The 23,028-nt window shown below is 38.7% G+C and overlaps 2 protein-coding genes across 2 annotated transcripts; both read right to left on the reverse strand.

Annotated features, from left to right (window-relative positions):
- Nucleotides 1-742: 742 nt before the first annotated feature.
- On the reverse strand, nucleotides 743-8,826 carry LOC102708771 (protein PAT1 homolog). Its single transcript, XM_006647125.3, has 5 exons — nucleotides 8,710-8,826; nucleotides 8,223-8,383; nucleotides 4,088-4,144; nucleotides 3,786-3,855; nucleotides 743-3,544 (listed from the first exon to the last, which is right to left on the reverse strand). The coding sequence occupies exons 1-5, from the start codon at nucleotides 8,741-8,743 to the stop codon at nucleotides 1,383-1,385; spliced, it is 2,484 nt and encodes an 827-aa protein (XP_006647188.1). The 5' UTR covers nucleotides 8,744-8,826; the 3' UTR covers nucleotides 743-1,382.
- A 5,977-nt stretch (nucleotides 8,827-14,803) lies between these two features.
- On the reverse strand, nucleotides 14,804-21,348 carry LOC102719273 (cell differentiation protein rcd1-like). The gene is made up of 9 exons (XM_006648497.2): nucleotides 21,217-21,348; nucleotides 19,433-19,504; nucleotides 19,012-19,101; nucleotides 18,663-18,705; nucleotides 18,221-18,327; nucleotides 16,877-16,972; nucleotides 15,681-15,874; nucleotides 15,499-15,568; nucleotides 14,804-15,137 (listed from the first exon to the last, which is right to left on the reverse strand). The coding sequence occupies exons 1-9, from the start codon at nucleotides 21,325-21,327 to the stop codon at nucleotides 15,030-15,032; spliced, it is 891 nt and encodes a 296-aa protein (XP_006648560.1). The 5' UTR covers nucleotides 21,328-21,348; the 3' UTR covers nucleotides 14,804-15,029.
- Nucleotides 21,349-23,028: the final 1,680 nt, after the last annotated feature.

The raw sequence follows: 23,028 nt of genomic DNA on the forward strand, positions 1-23,028 counted from the left end.
ATGGACATCAGCAAGAGAGTCACTAACTCACTATTTTCACATTACAAGATATTCTCTCCCTATATTCATATATGGATCTCACATTATAAGATGTTCTCCCTCTCCCTATATTTATATGGAATTATAGATGCTAATAAATATAGATATATGTTTCATATTATGAGATGTTCTGACTCTTCCTATATTCATTCCTGGATACTAATGAATCTAGACACATATATAAACATATAAATTGATTCATAGATAAATATAGAAACGACCAAAGCAAAATCTTATGGTTAATTACATCCATGCCATTATAAATTTACTAGTTTTGAAATATGCCATTATTATTCGACTAATTAGAAGGATGTCATTATAATTTCAGCACTATTCGAAATATGCCACTTCATAACCCTTCAGTATATTATTATTAAAAAAATTGACCATATTGCCCCTATGTTGTTTACTGTGCCCTTATATGTGCAAATGGCAATATGGTCCAATAATGACATATCTAAAATAGTTCTAAAATCATAATGGCATCTTTACAACTAGTCAAATATTAATGGTATATTTCAAAACTAGTAAATTTACAGTGGCATGAATCTAACATATAACAACTGGGCCTAAAAAATTGCATGCCTATAGCCTATCGAACACAACCACCAGACATCTGATGGTCAGCTGATCATCCTGACTTGCTGCGTTTACTTGCAGAAATAATTACAGCCATCCAGGTTTTTACTAAAATTCATCGATCTCTACTCGGCTAAATTCACAAATTATAGCTCCCGCTAAAATAGGAAAAAAACTGGAACGAGATAAATTAATTATGATCAAAACATAGTACCATATAACAATGATCAACATTCTGTCCAGCTAGGATTCCAGTACAAGGGCATGACCAACAGTAACATTCCAACCCTTCAACAAAACAAAATGGGAAAAGAAGGCAGCCACTGATTGAAATACCACCTTGATGGCTCCAGGACACTTAAGCCCATGAAGAACCACCAAACAGCATCCTCAAGTAGCACCTTCTACAGCCAGAGGTATATACCAGGCGGGTTTCATGAGCAACAAAACTCAGGAAGAAACTTCCCAGTAAATGAACACATCCATCTGCATAATGCATGCAAAACAGACTGCATCCCTACAAACATAATGAAAACAGACTGCATCCCTACAAACATAATAGAAACAGACATGTCGCAGTGGTAGTTAACTTGATGGCTTATATTACCAGCTGTATACTGATGCTCCAGCCCTCTCGATCTTGTTTCCTGTGTATCACCATTGGACTTTTCTTTACTGGGAAGTTGGGGGAAGAGACACCATCTTAAAGAGCCATGTACCAAGTATACTGATTACCCAAGGAAGCAAAAACATTATGCTTAAACTTATATGTTCCGGCCAACTGATCTTTGGGTAGATTCTGATGTAATGGGTCTGCTATCAGACCCATGAGAACTATGGTTGTTAACAGGCACGGTGCGCTGGGCAAAACTGAGTAACTGTTTCCGTTGACGCTCATTTGTGTGAGGAAGGCTAGCACGCAACAGCTCAACTGGCATTTCCCTGCTTATAACTGCTGCTGCAGCAGGTTGTGTTTGCAATGCATGAATCGCACTATCAAATTTACTCATGCAATACTCTGTAAGCAGGCCAAAGAAGGCATCAAATGATGCTTGCCATAAAGCTCGGTTTTGCATGCTGTAGGTAGATGCCACATGCTGATCAGTGAGAAGCTCGGTTGCTCGGTCCAGTACAGACTTTATGATGACAGAAGCCCCATCACCTGCAGCCTGTCCAAGGGGTCGAAGAGGTGGTTGCAATGACGAACACACAATAGCTGCAAGACAAGCACTTAGTCCACTCAACTCCAACCGAACAACACAGGTTGATACAGCCGTAGCAAGTTTTGTTGTTGTCTCAGCAGCACTTCTATCAGATGGCAAATTTCCAAATATGAATCTTAGATGCCGGAATACTGCCATGCAAGCGATCCTAGCAAGCTCACTGCCAGAACTCACAAGTTCAAGGTAACGTGAAAGTAGTTTGCGGCCCTTTGGAAGAGAGACTATTCGGAGAAACACCAGATCATCGTTTGGTGACAGAGGTGCATTCTTACCAGGTGTAAGCGGATCAACTAGTTGCAGCGATTCTGCCAGCTGCTCGAGGAGAGCCTGTCTTCTGTTTCTCAGTTGCAAGCCACCATCTTGCTGCTGGCTAAATTGCAGCAAACGATCAATATCATCTACATCAAGCAGCAGGCAAAGGCCGTCTTCAATTGTTATCCTAGCAGCCAGCATTGGTTCTTGGTCAAGAGTTTTTGAAGTAGATTTTTCAGTAATGTCATCACTTGATTCAGAGGTTTGTTCAACATCAAGGAGCGGGCGAGGCCTACGGATGGAAGAAAATGGGAGCCTTCCAAGAGCATCAACCTGGAGATATGCATGTGGTTCATCCTTGCTCCGTGCACGTGAGGATGGATCTCTAATCAAGGTTGGACAGAAGTGGTGCTTGAGTTGAGCTCCTGCTGATTTTCTAGCCAAACAGGCTTGATGATAGTAGTCATCAATGTATGGATCATTGATGTGAGTAGCAGCTTGCTGCATCCTTGCAATGTTCTCAATTTCAGAAGTGGACATGTACTTGGATCTGAACCGTGGCCACCCATTATCCATCCTCTGCTCAAAACCTTGGGGAAGATAATGCTGGCCATGCACTCCATGGTGCAACATTGCTCTTGCTCTCGGATCACTCAAGTCAGGCATTGCCAAATTTGCATCAAATCCACTCATCAGTTGTGATGGACGTGGAGGATTGTACATCTGAAGGCTTTGTGGTGGAGAATGCCTAGGACCAAGCATCTGAGCATGGAACTGTGAGAATTGTGGTGGAGAGTGTTGAACTGGAGCCACTCCATGTGGTTGACGGCGAGACAGAATTTGAGGTGGCATCAATCCATTTGGACGCTGCAGATTGTGCTGCATCAAACCTGGTGTAAGCATGGCACCGTTTGCACGAATTGGCCCACTATTTAGAGCATGGTTCTGTTGCAAATTATTAGTCGATAAGCCTGCTGAATCTAGATCAGCCATGTTCCTACCAAAAAGTGGCCCTGGAGGCATACCACCACGAGGAAACTGAGGATTATGTAACTCATTTTGTGCAGACACGGCCATTTGGAATGCAGGAGATGGCACATTCATGTGATGTGGTTGACCTGGTGAAACTGAGGATACTGTACCAGATGGAGGGTACGAAATGAATGATGATTTAGGAACTGGAATTGGTTCTGTGTGATTGTATTGAGGCTCTTGTTGGGGGTATGATGAAGTTCTGTGCAACGGAGATGGCTTTGCTCCAAGAACAGGTTCATTAGGATTGTATTGACCATCTTGCTGCGGCGATGAGGATGTTCTGTGCAGCCTAGAATCAGCAAAGCGGGCTAAATGGGGTGGTTGAGACCACTGACTTTCGTTATTTAGCCCTTGTTCAGCTCCAAATATAGGCTGTGTAGGCCAATATGAATCTTGTGCCCAGTCTGGAGTAGAACCTACAAAAATTGTAACATTGGAATACAATGTTAATATACTAAAGAAAAAAGCATATATACACAAAAGATTAATGGATATGATCATCCCATTGACCAGATGTAACAAAGCAACTTAAATATGTGAACCTTACATATCCTTGAAAAATAAACAAATCAAGAAATCAAGCACTTGGATTGAAGAGACATATAAGAAGTAGAAAAGGGTTCCAATTGCAATAGAGCAAACCAGAACATTACTCACTTTGTCTAGAAATTGAACCCCCACGACTAACTATTCCTGATTGTGTTGGTTCATTGACACTTCTGGTCAGCTGAAAGTGGAAAATCAACAAATCAGTTTTCACAGTTCAGGAAGAACAGAATACAAAGATACAAATTAGGTATACAAGACCAAAATGCAACTTTATTTAGCTATAATCTACATTCTGCATTTTTTACAAAAAAACATAAGTATGCATTGTTTCTCTTAAATTAAATGACAATAATTACACATTTGTGTATATTATGTGGCTACAAAGTTTTATACATTTCAAAGAACCAAACCTTTGAGAATGCTCCAGCAAAATCATCAACATCAGCAAATGAACCTCCACCCTCATCCTGCAAAGGCAAAGCTTGATCCGTGTGAGCACCTGAAGCTGATACCTTACTTTGCAACATAAATAAGTGATAGTGTAATGATGCAATCAAGGTAATCAGAATTCAGAAGTACCCGACACTAACTGAATAAAACTACAAAGCTTTCAACAGTAGCCGGTCTAATAAACAATTCTTATGGGCATGGGCATAGGCCACAGGATGCTTGACTACCACATGCCCTCCAGAGCCAACTCCTAGATCCTTTTGGCCCACACTTGGGCAAATACAAGGAATGGGCAATCCTGCTTATTGCTGTATAATTGCCTGTTACGAAATATAATCATTACCTGTAACACCAACACAGGATACCAGTAAAGCAATTCTGTGATTGCAGTTTCCACAGAAAGGATACAATGATATCTTAGGATTATATATCATTCTCAGCTACTTAATAGAATAGCATGCATACTACCGAGGACGCCAAAATTGTATACATAAAAGTCCTACATGCATGCACACAACTACATAAGGTCTCACTGCTTCCTGCTAGCTGTAGGACAGACAGCAAACCATTAATATTGAAATAGTAAAAGGTGGAGGGTTCAATCAATAAAATAGCATATATTAACTATACACTTGGTGAGACATGAAGTCTCCTCCATGGGTACATCCAGGAAGGCACCACATGACAGCAGTTGCCAGATGCTTCAAGGTGGACTCTACTACCATGTCTCCTTCCTACTTCACCCCGTCCTCTCCCCCACCATTACATGCCAAAGTCTGCTGCTGTTTCCCCTCCAATTCCCCAAGTCCTCGTCTTTGCTATCAACCTGCTTTGTTTTCTTCTTCCCCAGATCATCGTCCTTACCATGAGGTGATGGCAGGGGAAAGGTGCAGCAGCGATGACAGGTATTTAGAACAGCAGCAGCACCTTTGGCCTCTGGATATTTGGGCCTGCTGTATCTTTGTATATTGTTCCACTCCCATGCCGATGCAGTATTGCATCTGTTTTCTTGTAATTCTAAATAAAAATGCTTTGGTGTGGTACTTCTGATACGTTGTATGATGTGCATAATGTATGGGAACATGAACATCAGTGTGGCTTTGTGCCGCATCACATGACTACTAAATGGGTGAGCTGTGCACAGCATACCCTTCAAAAAAAACTTTAACCTTGATTTTTGTACATAAAGAATGCTCTTGGTTTATATAGCCATATATTTACCTATTAGCAACACAACATCCCTAAAAAAACCTTTAACCTTGATTTTCTATAGAGAAAGAATGCTGTTGGTTTATATAGCCATGTATATGCCGTTTTGTTAAGTCAAGTTCCCTAAAATGGTTAATATACTAATAGTCATGGGCACATGGTGATAGAGTCATGGAATGGAGTCACAGGGAGAAAAGCTCGATGTTCGAGGGATGGTGGATATAGACCTGTCTTCAGCTCAGCTAAAGATCCACTTGAAAAGAAATGAGCCAAATCTGAGCGCATTTCCGCTGCTCAGGTGTACAACATGTCGAGTTTGAGCTGAAGCGCTTGTCCTGATATAGCTAGAGTTCTAGTATATCTGCTGTTAATTCCAGTAGATGCAAGTGAATGAATTTTCAAATAATTTATGGTGGTTGAGAGCCTGTTCCAATCAAATATTGCCATTTTGTTTGACAGTGTGAAGTCAGAGGGCCTCATCTTTTCACGTCCACTTATGCTTACAAGCCCAAAATTTGAATTCTCAACCTTAAATTTGGAGTTGATTTTGGGGGTTTTCCATGATAGTTTATTGTTCAGCCTTTGCAAATATGACGCTTTGCTTTTTCCTTGAAAAAGCCAAATGATGACCCTGATTGCAAGTGACACTTAGAATAGCTGGCATTTGATACCCTTTTTCATGAAACTTTTGGTAGTTGCTTCGTTACCTGATTGCTGTTGCATAATTGATCTGTTTTTTGGCTCGAAACTTGCTTGATATCAACTCGAGATCAGCATGAACCAGTTCCCTAGTTCGGCAAGCTTAGCTCAAATTGAGCTCATTCGAAGTTTAATTTGAATACACCAGAGTTTAGTCTAGGTCACACAAACTCTACTTGTTGCAGCAATATTTGGGGTGGCTAACGATGTGGGCAGCGTGACTAACATACTAGTTTAAGGTGCTAGTTTGAGATGTGAAACTAAAATACTAATAAATCCAGTCGATGAATTCATGTTGATGATTCAATTTATAAAGCAGGGAAATTCTGACAATCCAATTGACTGATTACTGCCGGCGTTTCCCTAGCCAACACTTCAAACCAACTCTACCCAATTATTTTTTTGGTTCACCCCAGCATTATCCATTTGTCCAACTGATGCTAAGCAGCTTTGCGATACCAAATGAGGTAATCTCAAAATGGCCAATGTGCCTCTTTGCATTCAGTTTCACTAGAGAACCTGATTCTCTAGCTAATTGCTAACCCCATCCATGTTTGATTTCTACATTATGTAAAGCCATGCCTAAGAACATATAGGTTGGAGTAGGTTCCTCTTTTCTCTTACTCTCACAAAATGTATAAGCTTCTTTGCTTTGACTCTCCATTTCACTTCCATTCCTTTCCACACACACAGTAATTTCATTAAATTTCATGTGGTAAATAAGGTTTTGTCTATCTGGTAAATACGTTATTTTTTAAAAAATACAGATCGCTATCATGCTATTGGTAGATAAAATTAATTTTGGTTCTACATTGGTGAATACCATATTTACCAAAGTTTATGCAAACTGTAAAGCTAATCATCAACTCTTTAGCACAATTACAAACCAACGATGACAGCCAGCAGTAAACAAATAATTATAAAATCATTAGCAATATCTGCAAGAGAAATAAATCCATGCACACACACACACATGGATGATGCTTGTATAAGTAGGCATCTCATAAAACAGTGACAATCAGTCAATTAGCTTACTGATGAGCATGAGCAAGCAATATTAGGTTCTTATGTTGGTATCAACCTGTGGCCAGTATTGGCCAGTCCAAACAAGTGGCATCTGACTGTTGGAAAGTGGGCCAACTGGGCCATTGTCAATTGAGCCAAGCAGACTAAGGCCGCGTTCCTTTCCCCGGTAAGTAACCCAATATTCTATCGTTTTCCGCGCACACATTTCCCGAACTGCTAAACGGTGCGTTTTTTGTGAAAATTTTCTACAGAAATGTTGCTTTAAAATTTCAAATTAATCATTTTTCTATTTTTTATAATTAGTAATTACTTAATCGTGTACTAATCCATTACCGTGTTTTCCGTGCCAGTTAACAACTACCACGCTGAATGCAGCCTAAAGATCATGTTATTCGGTACTATTGATATATTCAGTTTCCAGCCAGTTTTGACCTAAAAAGCAAATAACCAAAATATATTTTCTCAAACCAGACTGAACAACAAATACTGATCAAACCAAGTAGACCGTTGTGGTTCTGGATAGTTATGAACACCACTACACACTCTGTTGCTACTTTCTTAATCCATCCCAAATTTACCCTTTCGTTCATTGGCTGCTCCTCTCTTCTGGATGCTACAGCAGTCAATGCCTGACAAAGGTGCTATCCAATTCTAACCAGAAGTGACTCTAGAAAAGGATTTGCAGGGACGAGCAAAAACCATGTAGTGACAGCACCAGATAAGTTCCAGCAACAACAGTGTCTAAACTACCATAGCACCAGTGCTTACTATCTACTCTTGATTCAAGATACATCTGTAGTGTTCAGGTGCACCCTGCTACCTCTTATTGAACCATGATAAACTAGTGTTAATTCCTGGTGGAATGAACAACAAGGGAATGAACAACAAGGAGAACAAACAAGAAGTAGAACGGAATGATTAAAATAACCCCTATGAGCACTCCCCACCTCTCTCTCATGTTCTGAACTCTGAAGGGCGTTTACTACCCTTATGGTATAAAAGAAATTCATAAATGATGTTGAAATTTAAAAATTACATATTTGATACACTGTGCCATAAAAATCAATTTCTTCTGAAAACCATCTTCATGGAAAGAAAGAAATAAATAATGGATGGCAATTCTTACATCAAACATAAATGAATTAGTATCATCCATATTACCTCAAACATATCCCTTCCATAAGCAGAAGGGTATTCTTCATCACCCGGGCCAACAAAAGCAGCATCAACAGCATCATCATCTTCCAATCCACCCAGCTCAACCTCTTCCACCACGTTGTTGCCAAAGAAAGCATACTGCGAAGCATCAAACTTGGTGTCGCCTGCGCAGAGCAGCGAAAATAAACGAGCCCAGAAATCAGCATCGAATGGTACAGTATCTTCACATCCCTTTATTAATAAAAAAAATCGAAGCCTTTTGAGATGGGATTATTGGTATGCTCGACGCCCAGCCCAACCCAACTCAAGCGGCAGCACATCTCGAGGCTAGATCTACGGAACATCTACCTAATCGGGGCCCTAAACCTAGAACACGCAGCAAAGGCGGAAGCATAAACCACCCCCAAACACTAACCCAGGAGGAAGACTTCTCCACGCCATGGGCAGGCAACCTAGGGAAGGAAGGAGAGGGCGGGGGGAGTCGCATTACCCGTCGACGCCGACGAAGAGGGCTGCGCCGCCATCCGCGGAGGCCAGCGCCGCGACCCCGCGGCTAGGGTTGCAGGTCGCGGCGGGAGCGACAGAAGCTGAGGGCAGGGCACGGAGGAACGGAGCGCGTTGGCAGGCGGCGGCGGCGGCGAAGCGGATCGGGGAGCGGGGTGGCGGTGGAGATGAGATGGTGGGGGGTGGGGGGAGGAGGCGGCGCGCCGACGAGCCGGAGCCGGAGGAGCGCCCGCTCTCGCTCGAGGTCGCCCAGGATAGAATCAGGGTTAGGGGAGAGTTTTTTTTTTTACTCCATGTGGTATATGATGATGATGCGGGGGACGGCAGGCGATTTCGTCAGAGCTGCGTGCAAAAGGTGAGATTTTTTTTTTTGCATATATCACCCTCCAAAAGAAGAGAAAAAAAAATCTGATGCTGCCGCAAAAGAATTTTAATGTGGCTTTAATCGGGCAAAACAAACTGCACAAGGCAAATAACACAGGATGAATATGTAATAACACTGTATAATGGTGTACCGTTCTGGAACGTGATAGGTTAATGAGATATGTAATCAGTTAATTTATGCCGAGCGATAGCCCAATGTGTTGTCGATGCTATATTTAAATAAGCAAATATATTTGATAAAGGTTGCGTCAGGTTGTCGATGCTACACAGTGGCATGAACCAAAAAATTATCATCTTAATTTAGCTTTTTCACTCCATATATTTGATGATTTTGTTTTCTTTTTTTTGAAATGGATAATGGATTGTTCGAAAGATGGGTTGTTATTAAGGATGTAAGTGGATCGGCCTACCAATCCGCTTAATTAGCTTATAGGTGGGTTGGTGGGTCGGCCCACTTACACCCATAGTTGTTATATCTATGTTGCTTAGGGATAGGGATGCACTGATGAAACTTATGTACGAGTTGTGGCTCCTATGTGTACCAAAGAGGTACATGAGAGTACCACATCGGATACTTAGGTATCAGGTCTGACATATATAACGGTTAGACATGATACCTCAAGTTTCACAATTAGTACATATAATTATTAATTATTAATTAATTTACATATTATTAATTATTTTGTTATGTTTTTTTATCACCAAAACTACTTTAAGCATAATGAATAAGTTTATGGCTTGGAATTTAATTTGGTGAATGGACATGGCTAAATTTGAGCTTAGAGGGCCAATCAACTCAAATCTTGAACATTTTCCTCCCATTTATCACAAGCTCTGCATTGTGGTCCACTCTGCATGCATTCTTGCACTAGAATTAGCAATCGGACACTCCTTTGCTATTGAGCTCCTAGCTAGGAAGAGTGACAAACAACTTACATTCTCGCGAGGAGATGATCGATTCTGGGCTGTTTTCTCATCCATGCAAAGGCTTAGCATATGGCAGCGTAGGATCGTCGACAATGGCAACGAGAGCAACTGGTTGCTTGTGAATGAAGTTCATGTGTGTGACCACTAGTAGTTGGTTCTAAGGATAATACTGAGTTTGTATTTATGAGGGTTAGGGTAAGTATAAGGGTGATTATTAGCTGACTCTTCGTTACCATGTGAGCAAATATAATGACATGAAAAAAAGAGAAAAGTGGTTGTTATGTATGGCAACTGCCTAGCGTTGACTCTTAGCATTTATTTAAAAAAACTTTGTTGTATGTGGTAGATAAAAAAGAAAAGAAGAATAATAAAAATATGTTTTGTTGTACTAACGAAGAAACAATAAACTGACTCTTTTTATATGTATATATGCTTATAAAATAAGTTGCTAGTATTTTATAGGAGGCTATGTCGTGTCCATAGATACATACTCCATAGCTGAAAATGATGCAAAGAGTAGACCCCCAGCATTTGTTATTTAAAAATGTTTCGTTCATGTGTATTTTACTTTTTTTTTTCTATGAATGCATGGCCCATTTTTACACAGAGATGTTTGGCGCACACACATATATGTTAGTGTTTGGCATATAAAAACACATACATTCACCTGGTCGATTGATGAATTTCTCTAGTTAACAGAGGCTTCACTATCATTATCGTTATTTTATAATATCAAAATTAGAAATTAATAATGTTAAGTGTATTCCCTCCGTTTCACATTATAATATTTTCTGGTCTTATCTAGATTTGTATGTGTGTTAATAAATCTAGACATATATATAAAACATATCTATACTATTATAAAAAGCGGTAATGATCTGCCAAGATTTTTTGTCCGTCAGCGCTATGGACCCACTTCTGCGCTAGGCCATCGGCCTGCGCTCGCGGCCCAGTCACTGGCCTGCCCGTGGCCTCGCGGCCCACTCACGCTCGCCAGCCTATCCGACGTGCGAAGCGTGTGGCCTAGCACGGCCCATGTGCGTGAGGTGGCCTCGCGGCCCACTTGCGCGTAGCGCTCGCTTGCTGGCCTGTCCGCAGCCCTCCAGCAAAATATTGAGAAAAAGTGTGTGGAGGGGAGGATTCGATCCTTGATCTGATCTATGCCTTGACAGTCCTGGACTCTAGCTATACAACCGCATGTAGTTGGTTTGCTTAAAGGCAAACATATACCCCCTCCACATTTTTTTATATGACGTCGTTGACTATTGGGTCCATGTTTGATCATTCGTCTTATTAAAAAAATTATATAATTATTAATTATTTTGTTATAATATGATTTATTATTATAGGAACTTTAAATATGTATTATAATTTTGCATATTTGGATATAAATTTTGAATAAGATGAATGGTCAAACGTAATCCTAAAAGTCAACGGTGTCATACATAAAAATATGGAGGGAGTATGTCATATGAACATAATGCACCGGCGGTCGTAAACTAGCCCATCATGGATGTAGATTGTATCATCCATTTATTATTAGATATATTGTTTGTGATTTTTTGTTTTTTGATTTTTTTGGATGGTTAATGCTCCATTGTATTTTAATAGGTCGTTGACTTTTTGATGTGAGTTTAATCATCCAAAATTTTTGTGTAAATATGAAAAAATATTAGTTATAATTAATATATATTTAGTAATAAATCTATTAAAAAATAAATGATAGTTATATAAGTTTTTTAATAAAATGAATGGTTAAACGTCTGTCAAAAAGTTAATAATATTATTTATTAAAATAGATGGAGAGTATATGTTTTTAAAAAACTCAACTGTCTATAACTATAATATATATATATATATATATCGTGTATTTTAATAAAATTCTAAATAAAATGGTTACTTTTATCCCTGTTGCGAAGCACGGGCACTATGCTAGTGTGTGTATGTGTATATATATATATATATATATATATATATATATATATATATATATATAGATACATGTATTTGGTTTGTAGTCTTAGTTATAGAGTTTCCATTATCTATTTGATAATTCAAAGTTATTAGCCTTGTATTATTAATAATAAGCATGGGACTATTCATCATATATTGGTCCATATATGTGCTAGCATGCATTGTTTATTGGTAAATATATGTGCTAGCGTGTTTTGTTTGATTAGGATTCAATTGACATTTACATCTCCTAGAGTCATAGTCCTTCTGGGAAAAAAAAAAGGGAAAAAGGTGCAGGACTACTATATGCAACGTACCTCTACCTAATTTTATATTGGATCTATCTCTAAAACAAATATGTAGCACGTATGATTGCTTTATTCCTGATCGAACTTGTTTGTTTAAAGAGTTTCCAGCTCCTACGTACTACACATTTTAACCACATATTTAAGGATTAAATCTATCCCATGACATATCTAATCAATAATTAGATCTTTTTGTTAACGCGTGAGTTCTTCGAAACAGTAAAATTCCGTTAATTGTTGATGAAAAGAAACCTGCAAGTCCTACGTCTGCAAAAGTCCATGTGAATCCAAGCTGATGCAACCAGCGATAATCCTGCAAGAGTCGGACGTGGGAGCATTTGTTGATTGATTACCTGCAATTTTTTCCAGTTAATTCGTGATCTCTAATCGGTTTTCCATAGGGATTACCGGATTATACCTAGATGAATGGCATCCATGCGAATTCATATGATCATGCCGTCTTAATCCTCTTGTTGTGATAAATTAAGCTGGACTCATTGCATCTATGGAAAGATTATCGAGATCTCTTCTAAAAAGCTTTAATAGTATTATTATATATCATTATCTCTACTATATAAAAAAACAAAAGGTGTTTTCGTAGTCCGTCATCGCTCCACGATTATATATTTGGTTCTCTCGCGATGCTCACATTTTTTTTGTCAGTCTGCCCGTACTCTTGGAATCGGATCGTTAATTTGTTACCGACCATGTTTGCATGAGAAACCATACCATATCATGTTCACATAGCTATATGTACAAATTCTAATTTTTTCCTTCCTCCCTTCCTTTTGTCATTTTAGAGCATTCCTAACGCAAGGTGATACACCGGATCATGACAATCCCAACAATACTTGACTGGATTTGAGTAGTAGCGGGCTTGGTTGGCTAAATGATGCCAAAAATACTTTTCTATAGGCTCTGTGTTGGGGTCAATATTATCAGTCAGAAAAAAGAAATATGTCAGTCGATCATGTGAACCGTCTAATAAACACCCAATCGACACAACCATAAAATGCATAAATTACAGTGTTGGGCATGGGAACCGCAAAGAAGATTTGGAATCATGCCATTGTGGGCCCACATAGCAGAATCTAGCTAGCTCGTTTTGCCCTACTGTCGCGCGCCGCTGACTTGTTCATGCACCACTACCTCAACAGCCCCGTCGCTGAGCACGATGACTTCTCCCGTGTGTCAATGATGGCAGGCAGCGCTGGGGGCAGTATCGCGCACTACGTGGCCGCGCGCGGCGGCGAGCATGGCAGTCTCGACCCACTCTCCAACCCCTTCTCGGCTCGGGGATGTGGGGAAGGCCAAGGCCGACGAGTTCTGGCTGTTTATCTACCCAGGGGCTCGCCGGGGCTGGACGACCCGCTCTCCAACCCCCTTCTCGGCAACCACCGCCAGCGATGTCGCCTGCGTCAAGAGTTGGGGATGTATTTGGGTGCGACATGGCTAGAGGAGCTGGGGAATGGTGCCAACTGCGCTGCGGCTAGGCCATGTTCGCTCCGCTTGACGCATGCATGCATGTCGGTTAGGCGGGGAGAAGAGCTGGCTGTTCACGACCACACTGCTCGTGCTGCAACGCGACGAGAACGATGACGGCGGCGGCCTGATCGATGCTGGAATTCAAGGACTTCGTGCAGATCGAGGAGCGAAAGGGCGGGGAGGACCTGCAGCGCGCGTTCGGGGCGTTGAAGGGGTCTGGGAGGATCACACTGCACAGAGCTGTTATCGTGTGCTCAGCTAGCTCATGCGCCGCCAAGACAGCCCCCCATCACCGATTCCATTGTCGCCGCTGGTGTTTGAGCAGGGCTAGGCAGGCGCAAAGTTGTCCATACAAATACGGTACAGGAAAAACAAGATGGATTCTTATTTGGGCGTGCATAATGACATGATTTCAATTATAATAGTATTTTCAAATATGTTTGGGACAAGGGACTTATTTTTTAGTCCCTTGTCCCATATCGAATGTTTATACGCTTATTATAAATAGTAAACATAGTCTCCAAATAAAACTCATGCATAATCTTGGACTAATTTGCGAGACGAATCTAATGAGCCTAATTAATCCATGATTAGCCTATGTAATGCTACAGTAAACATGCTCTAATTATGGACTAATTAGGCTTAAAAAATTCGTGTAGCGGATTAGCACTCATTTATGAAATTAGTTTTTTTATTAGTCTATGTTTAATACTTCAAATTAGTGTCTAAACATCCGATATGACATGGGACTAAAAAGTTTAGCCTCATCTAAACAACCCCTAAAGTTACAATGGCATGGACCCAATTTACCTTTTTTTCTATGCCTTGTCAACTTGCTTGGGAAACAACATACTCTTCCTTTCCAAAAATGTCTATGTCCTAAAAAGTAACATTTTACCTTGTGCACTCTGATGTGCGGGGCCCAACATCTTTGCAAGCAGCTCTTGCAATAAAATAACTAGAATATGTGCATATACAGAAGTATTTAAACTGACGGGTAACACATCAAAATAGTTGCATCACATATATATATATAAGAGTATACTTCCCCACCAGTTCATTTGCATATATGCGCTGTGAGTGTTTCAGTCTCCGGTGCTTATTAATACAAAACCAAAAATTTAATTTCACTGCAGTCTAACACTTTATTCCAGACATAAACATAGTGTTTTCCTTCATGCTTATGGCTGCGATTCATAGCGACATAATTCATCACTGGATCGAGTGATGTGCAGCCACCAGGTTAATTGGTTTATCCCCAAGACATGCGAGTAGCACTGTTATGAGCTTGTCCTACATTCCTTCCACTTATCACCTTGTTCAGCAGTTGTTGGAGCAAATGTCGCCCTGAAGGGTCATCCTGCATTTGCAGTAAACAAAAAAAAAAAAACAAGAACTCTTGTCAGCAGTTGGTAGCAATTTCAGTCTAGTCTAACATTTTGTTCAGGGGAGCAACATTGGCATCCCCATCTTTTCACTTCTGCTTATCATTATAAGTTAAGATTTAAATTTTCAATCTTAAATTTAGATTTGATTTTATGGATCTTTTTACCAAAGTTTATTTTTTTAGCCTTAGATTTTAGATCACTAAGAATACGCATATAAAACTTTTATTCACAATTTTTTTATTTATAAATATGCCGTTGGTTGAAAAAAAACCAAACAATCACCCCCTCAATCATTAGCAAAAAGGTAAAAACTGAGACTGATGCACCGCTCACCCTAAGACAGCTGTTGAATGTGCCATCTTTCAGCTTGGGAGGAAGGCAAGTCTGTAGTGCAGCATAACCCCTGAATTGAATACATAGGAAATTAAAAGAAATGTCATCAGCGCTTCCAAAGAATTAAGTACGAAGAAACAAAACCATAATTCTTCAAACATGGAAGAGTGAGAGTAGAAAACCTAGGATTATCTGCCATCCTGAGGTAGCAGCGGATGATGTGCTTCAGCAACCTCTTGGAAGGCTGCTGATCAACCAGGGAAGTAACTGTGGTTGCCAAAGCAGATCCCACAGCGTAGAACCGATCAGCATTAGCACATATGTACCGCAGCCCGGCATCATCTTGGACAATTTTTTCAGTGATAAAAGTTGCCACCTGTATATATATGTTTCACCAAATCAGTTAATGAGGGTAACCGGTATAAAAGTTAGATAAAGCATTGCTTAATTGTTTTTGGGGAGGGGTAATCAACAAGTGATAAATGACCAACCTTGAGGCTTAAATTATGAGGATGGGAAAAATCACTGATAGGGTAACCTGGCTTGGCCTTAGCCCTCAGGCTACATGGGCTAGCTAATTTATAGTTGTACTAATATTCTTACACTAAATTATTTAGAAGCTATTACTAGTCAGTTTTAAAAGTTTAACGACACTGTTGCTCAAAACAACAAGAATTATGGAATTGAACGACGCACTATTCTATGTTGTTGGAACAAACTAAAGCTCAAGATGCATTCAGCACATCATATACAAACTAATAGTATTTGGATCACTCTCATGATTTGATCACAAACATCTATATTCCACTTGTATTTATAACCCATTTAGGCCAAGTTGATAGTTGAGGTTGGAAAAAGATTCCCCCGGAACGTAAAATATAGCAATGGATTAATATATGATTAATTAATTATTAGCTATAAAAACTTAAAAAATGAATTACTATGATTTTTCAAAGTAACTTTCCTATAGAATTTCTTCTTTTTTTGCAAAAAAGAAATCGTTTAACAGTTTGAGAAACATGCGTATGAAAAATGAAATGCAAACTGCTGCTGCCAAACATGGCCTTACTGCACTTACCATGAAGCTCAACATTCATTGAGCCACATTACCTAGAAAATATCCCTAATGTTTGATCATAACCATGCATCATGTAAATAACTAAAGAAAATCCAACAGATTGCCCACTATTTTGAAGCATTCAATGAATGTGTTGATGTAAAGCATGCCAAATATGCCAGGCCTGCCGTAACCGAACAGTTTGAACTAGGTGAAAAGAAGGTGTTCCTGTGAAACTTCTAGCATGAAAGACTAGAGAAGGGCACAAAAGGTTAAAGGCAGTGATGTTCTGGGTGTGGACTGATGTGTCCGGTAACATACAGTTTTTGATAGTTCACTGCCGATCGTCATATTATGAAGGCATAGAGGAACAAATTCATTTTCCAGCAGAAAATTGATAATTTTTGGATCATCAGCCTGCATGTAGGACAAGTAAAATAAGTTTCATTCTAAATTCTTGAGAGGTATGAGTGTGAACCCCCCCCCCCCCCCCCGAAAAAAAAGGAAAATTCATATGCTAATGTGCTTAAATAAAATGGAGGGCCGCGATGGTCTATAATGGTGGGAGTGAAGAATTCATATGCTAATGTGCATAAAAAAAGAAAATTCATATCCTAATGTGCTTAATTCATATGTAAAGTAACATCAATCCACAAGTATGTTAAAGCTAATTTGTAAATCGTAGTTAAGAGATAATCAATAAACTTGAGTTCCCCCTAGATCGTATTATGTAAGGGGCTACTGAAACAAAAAAAAAAAGAAGTGTACTCTTTTGATGGTTCGTTGTTTTACCAATAATATACATGTACATTACGACAGATTTGTATAACTTATGTTTGGGCCATACAGGCTTAGAGTAAAGAAATATTTTATTTTAACAACCCACCTGACTTGTTTGTTTTTAGGGGAGCGATGGTTTTTGCAGGATGTACAGATGACTCAGCCCCTTTTAAATAGTAGAGATATAGCTCTTAAATTTGTTTCAAATACAAATACTATATAACATTGAGTAATTCAAGTTTCTACTTCTCATCCAAGTTATTGGGATATCCACTTTCACTAGCATTGAAAGAATTATAGTGAAATTAGGCTCTACGAAATGAGCTAATTGCTGGTCTTTATTAGAAACTATAATAATTGTGTCACGCTGTTAGAAAACTGAGATCACAGCTATATGTTTCAGCTATCGAGTGTAAACTATAAGAGTTCACTGCGTTGTGCTACACGCAAAACAGTTGGTTAGGAAATCGAAGGGAAGAAACACAAGTGAACATTGCTCTGAATATGAAGAGTTAACTGATCTTACAAATCAAAGTAAAACAAGTTTCTTGCCCATCTAATGAAGTTGGAGAATAAGAACATTACCATTTTGTTGCCAAATGCAGGCGTGTTTATCACCTCATCTTTTCGCTTCTGTTTATGCTTATAAGCCAAAATTTAAATTTTTAAATTTATATTTGGAGTTGATTTTAGTGTTTTTTTACCGAAGTTTATTTTTCATCCTTGCTTTTTAAATCGCTAAGAATATACACATACACATATACAAAAGTTTTATTCACGAATTATTTTTTATAAGCAAATATGTCGTTTTACAATCCCCCTATTTTCATACGTAAAGAGGTATAATGAATCTCTGCTTTTCGTAAACTTCTAGGTATGAATCACCTTAACAAGAGCACCAATGACACCTAAGCTTGTCAGCCGCATGTATTCAAATTGCCTGGTCTTGCTGTCTGTTTCCAAAAATGCACACAGGTACAACGGAATGCGAGCTGAAAATAAAGAGCATGGAAATAGAGGAAATTGCAAGTCACTAACAACAACCAAATAAAGGATCTTATTACTATAATACTCCTTCCGTTCCATTTGGTATTATCTATATTCATTCAATTCATAGTTTAATATATATGTTTTACATATTTCTCTAAATTCATTAGCATATAGATAAATATAGAGACAGTGAAAACTATTTTGTAATATAAAACATTGGTAATATTTGAAACTGTAGCTAGGCATACACTGCGTGACAACATTGAGGTTGGAAGGGAGATAATTAAGAGTACACACCATCAGCATATTTTAACTCTGACGTAGCCATGCTCTTTACCTTCTATGAATCGGCTCCTAGTCCCAGGATGAGATGCAACACACTGAGGTAATGAAAATAAATAAACTGTGATTAACAACAAATTTGATAAATGGGAAAAAGTAGCAGTAAAATGTACTGGTGTTTCCTTTTCCTTAGACTAAGGCCGTGTTCCACGGTTAGATTGTTTACCGGCACGAAAAACGTAGTAACAAATTAATATGTGATTAATTAATTAATTATAAACATTAGGAAAATGAGTTAATCTAAAGCAACTTTTATATACCGTTTATTAGTTTAGGAAACACGCGTATGAAAAAAAAAGAAACATGGTTAGTAATAGGCATTGGGAAGGCGGCCAAAGGTCTACCTGAAGAAGTGCTAGCGCATTGCAGACTTGGTTTGAAGAGGTCAACGACAATGTTGGGGGTGAAAGTGCAGGGTACACTACTATAATCTCCTGTTCGTTGCATCAATAGGAAAAGAAAGATAGTGCTTGTTATACCAAATATAAATAAAAGTAAGCTCGGACCTCACTAGGTTGAATTAGCACAATAATTGATACTACCATCATCAAGTCAACTTTTGTCTAATGTTGAATTACTAAGAGCGGCTGACATCAAAACCACTCTTAAAACGATTAATTATGTAACATATATACAACACGAGAAATATTACTCTCTTCTATTTTATTTGTTTGGCATTGGTTAGTTCAAAATCGAACTAACCAACGTCATGTATTTGCATAAGGAGGGAGTACTAATTACTTGTGGGCTCAAGCATGCTCATACCTGGAGCAGTGAAGTAATTGTGCCAAAAGAATCCCATAACAGCAGAGCTAGGTCCTGAAACATCTCCCTTTTCTGGAAAATAGTTTCCAGAAACTGCATTAAACTTAGGTTTTTCTTTTCATGACGCCTTAACATGTCAATTACAGGGTGTGCAATTTACCACAGTTTCTTAAGAACAATTACAAAAATGATCAAGATCAACCGCACAATAAAATTAATTAATATCTTAGGGTGAGTATTCACCAACACTTTGAGATTCTGAGTGTTTTCTCCCATAAATTAGGATCAGAAAGGTTGAGGACTAGACAAGCGAAGGCAACTACCGTGCTTCCAGCCACAAAGTGGGATTAATGTGCGACCAGGAGAAATGAGTGTGCTGAGGTGAAAAATGAAGTGGTTTTCTGTTTCATACATATGCATAGTTTTTTTTTAATATTTAGGTATTAGTATGCTGCTCTTTGTTCCTAGCGCACTTGGTGGGAGATGTGGTGTACACCCTGAGCATTCAAGATCTAAGTTCTGTTGTGCTCAACTTATTTGCCTAGCTCTTCTCTATTGATTTGATATTAAGATCATCCTCCTTATGTTTCATGCTTTTTGGCTCTTCCCAGGAGGAAGTTCCCCTATATGCCTTTTTAATTAATTTGCTTCTCCTCTATATTATCTGTTGTTTTAGCTTTTAGAAATAGTATGTGTGCAATCTGCATGCTTTGTTTATTATACTAGCTAAATACCCGTACTTTGCAATGGATAAATATGACTTATACGCACATTATTATTGTCTGACACAAATCACTTGTGAGGTTTCCAAAACAATTTGACACGTAGTGTAGATGTGTAATGTGTTTGCATAATAAACTTGTATTTTATTGATGAAATAGAGATAATATGCAGTACTATTTTGTAATATTAAAGTACATGAAGTAGTTGGTAAAAAAAATATAACAGGGCTGGTGGGTGGCAGATTCACTGCCACCACCATTGCCTACTTTTAGAAGAGTATAGATATATCTTTGTCTTTATGTAAGAAAAAGGACTTTGTCATGCGAATAGACTATTCCATTACGATTTGAATGCATTTAGAATAGTTGTCTATATGCAATATTACGTGTATTTCACTTATGTCTTCTGTGTTATGTCTATTTTGTTTTAACTTAGCCTTTTCTTTTACAAATTCAATGCCAAAACCCAAGCAAACAACTTTTGCTTCCACCTCTAGTAGCATCTAGAAGCCAAAGGAGTACTTCCCCTACCCCTTTCCCTATCATTGTTTTGGTTTAAACAGCCAGTGAAAATACAGAACATGTCACATCCTAACTCCGGTGATCCCTCCCGTTCATCCCTCTATTCTTGTAGCCAAATGGCCTAACTCTATAGTGTCTTCTTATTTAGGAAAATTTACAACCTAAGCAAATGAGACGCTAGTATTGTATCAGTTAGGTTAGTAGACATTTGTGGTACAATGTCACATCAATGCAAGCCACATTGTATTTTGTCCACTTACTTAAATTTTGCATATGGTCAACAAATTTAATTTACCTACTACATATTCATTTGAAAAACCATGTAAATCCTAATAGATATAACATGTTTACAGTAACATTTCATAGAATATTGTATTGAATGACCATTTATTCATGTTTATAAGTTACAAATACCATCTATGTTTAGTTAAAGAAAACATTGTCATCTAAGTAAATAAAGTTTGAAGATGTTCAGACTACTCTTCAAATAGAAGGAACGATGCAATAGACAACTCAACCAAAAAAAGAAATACAAGTTACCTTGCGTAGCTCAGAAAGAGCATGCCCCTTTAGCTCTGGATCTAGCAGATCAAGAACAAGACGCTCGACAAGTTCAGGGTCACTAGGGTTAGGAACATCACTAGTCAACATTGCAAAAATGTGAAAATTAGATTAAAAGAAGGGATATAAACTTCAAGTGGAACACCAAGATTCAAACAATCCCCAATGCTTCAACAGAGATTAAATAGAACTATGCACCATATGAAGCACATAGTCACTGTGGTCTTTAAATAATGCAGATAAAGCTGATGTGCATTAACTTGTATCCTAAGAAATCAGTAGAAACAGCTCCAAATAAATGCACATTATCATGTCTGTTTCTCTGTAATCTGTGGGCACATATTGCTTTTCCTCTAAAAAGAGTGCAAAGATAAAAACTGCACTTTGGCATTATGTGGTGAGTCATGCAAAAGATAAGTACAAGCAGTTCATTCCTTTGTTGTGTTATCCCTATCATGCGAAGCCCATGACAAATATGTTTGGTCCCCATATTGTTTTTAATACTAGATCGATCAACCATATTTCATGAGAGTGAGAAGCTCACATGAAAAATAAGGTTTCTCATCAGGAATTTTCCTAATAGTTTCCCCATCAGAATGAAACCGTTAGGCGCACCCGCTGGTGTGAGTGTGGTGTATATGTGTTTATGTGTCCACATGTGTATTTATCATGCAATGAAAACGAAGAATGATACCCTCAAGATAATTTTGGCTGGAAGAAAAATTATTGTATAGGGCACCAAAGGAATGTGATTGTGTGAGTGTGGCTAGGGACTCGAGAGAAACAGAAGAAGTTAGGATTTAGTTCACTGCTATATATGCCACATAGTTCTTTTTTTGGCTGACGAGATAAAATTACTACTCCAAATGCTTATAGTTGTGAACGATGGGAGTATACTCCTTTCACATTAGAGAAACAAGCATAAAACAAATAATTCTTCCATAGGTTTTAGTAAAATCAACACAATAATATTGTTTTCAGGTGGACTACTGCGAGCACAACTATCCGAATAGTTTAGTTTTACTCACATTGCAATGGATGTATGTTTGACTTGCAATTTGTGACGTGCACGTATGTTTGACCTATAATACGCGACCATGCACAACACATGTGCCTATCCTGACCTAGTTTTTTTAGATCCCCTGGTGTTATGGCACCTGCTCTAGAGACTATGGGCCCCCAAGCAAAACCATGTTTTACCAACATGTAATTGTATCAGAATCGGCCATCCTGGGGTGCCACTGAGCCACTCTACTAGGGTCACTTTATCCCCTAGGTCTATGCCAATGCAAGAATTGTGGTCGTACTAGGCTTGTTTTCTGCCTGTTTTCTACACACGGTCCTTAATTGACTAGGGTCGGTGCTAACCTTTCCCAAGAACCACTTCCAACCATGTGCCCAATTCTAAATCAGTGATTTTATTAACATTAGGGTTTTTGCAAACAATGTTGCATACCATCTGCCTGTGGCACATAATGTCACCACCCACTCAATGACAACTACTTCATGCTTGGCAATTTAAGAGTAATAACATATGTATGTAGCATGGTATGGTATAACTAACATGCAAAACTAAGTAGTGCTACATAATCAACAACAACAATAATAATATTGCACATATGGCACCAAGGTAAACATGGCATTAATACGAAGGCGTGCATATCGAGTAGTAGTTGTCATTTTAATATAGCATGCAATTTATTTGTACACAAAATATTTCACAATAAGTACAACATGTTCAACCAGGGGGCACAGTGACCTGTCATGTTCATATGTAGGAACCTATGTATC

The sequence above is a fragment of the Oryza brachyantha genome, chromosome 2 (genome assembly GCF_000231095.2).
Source record: "Oryza brachyantha chromosome 2, ObraRS2, whole genome shotgun sequence".
Lineage (NCBI taxonomy): Eukaryota > Viridiplantae > Streptophyta > Magnoliopsida > Poales > Poaceae > Oryza > Oryza brachyantha.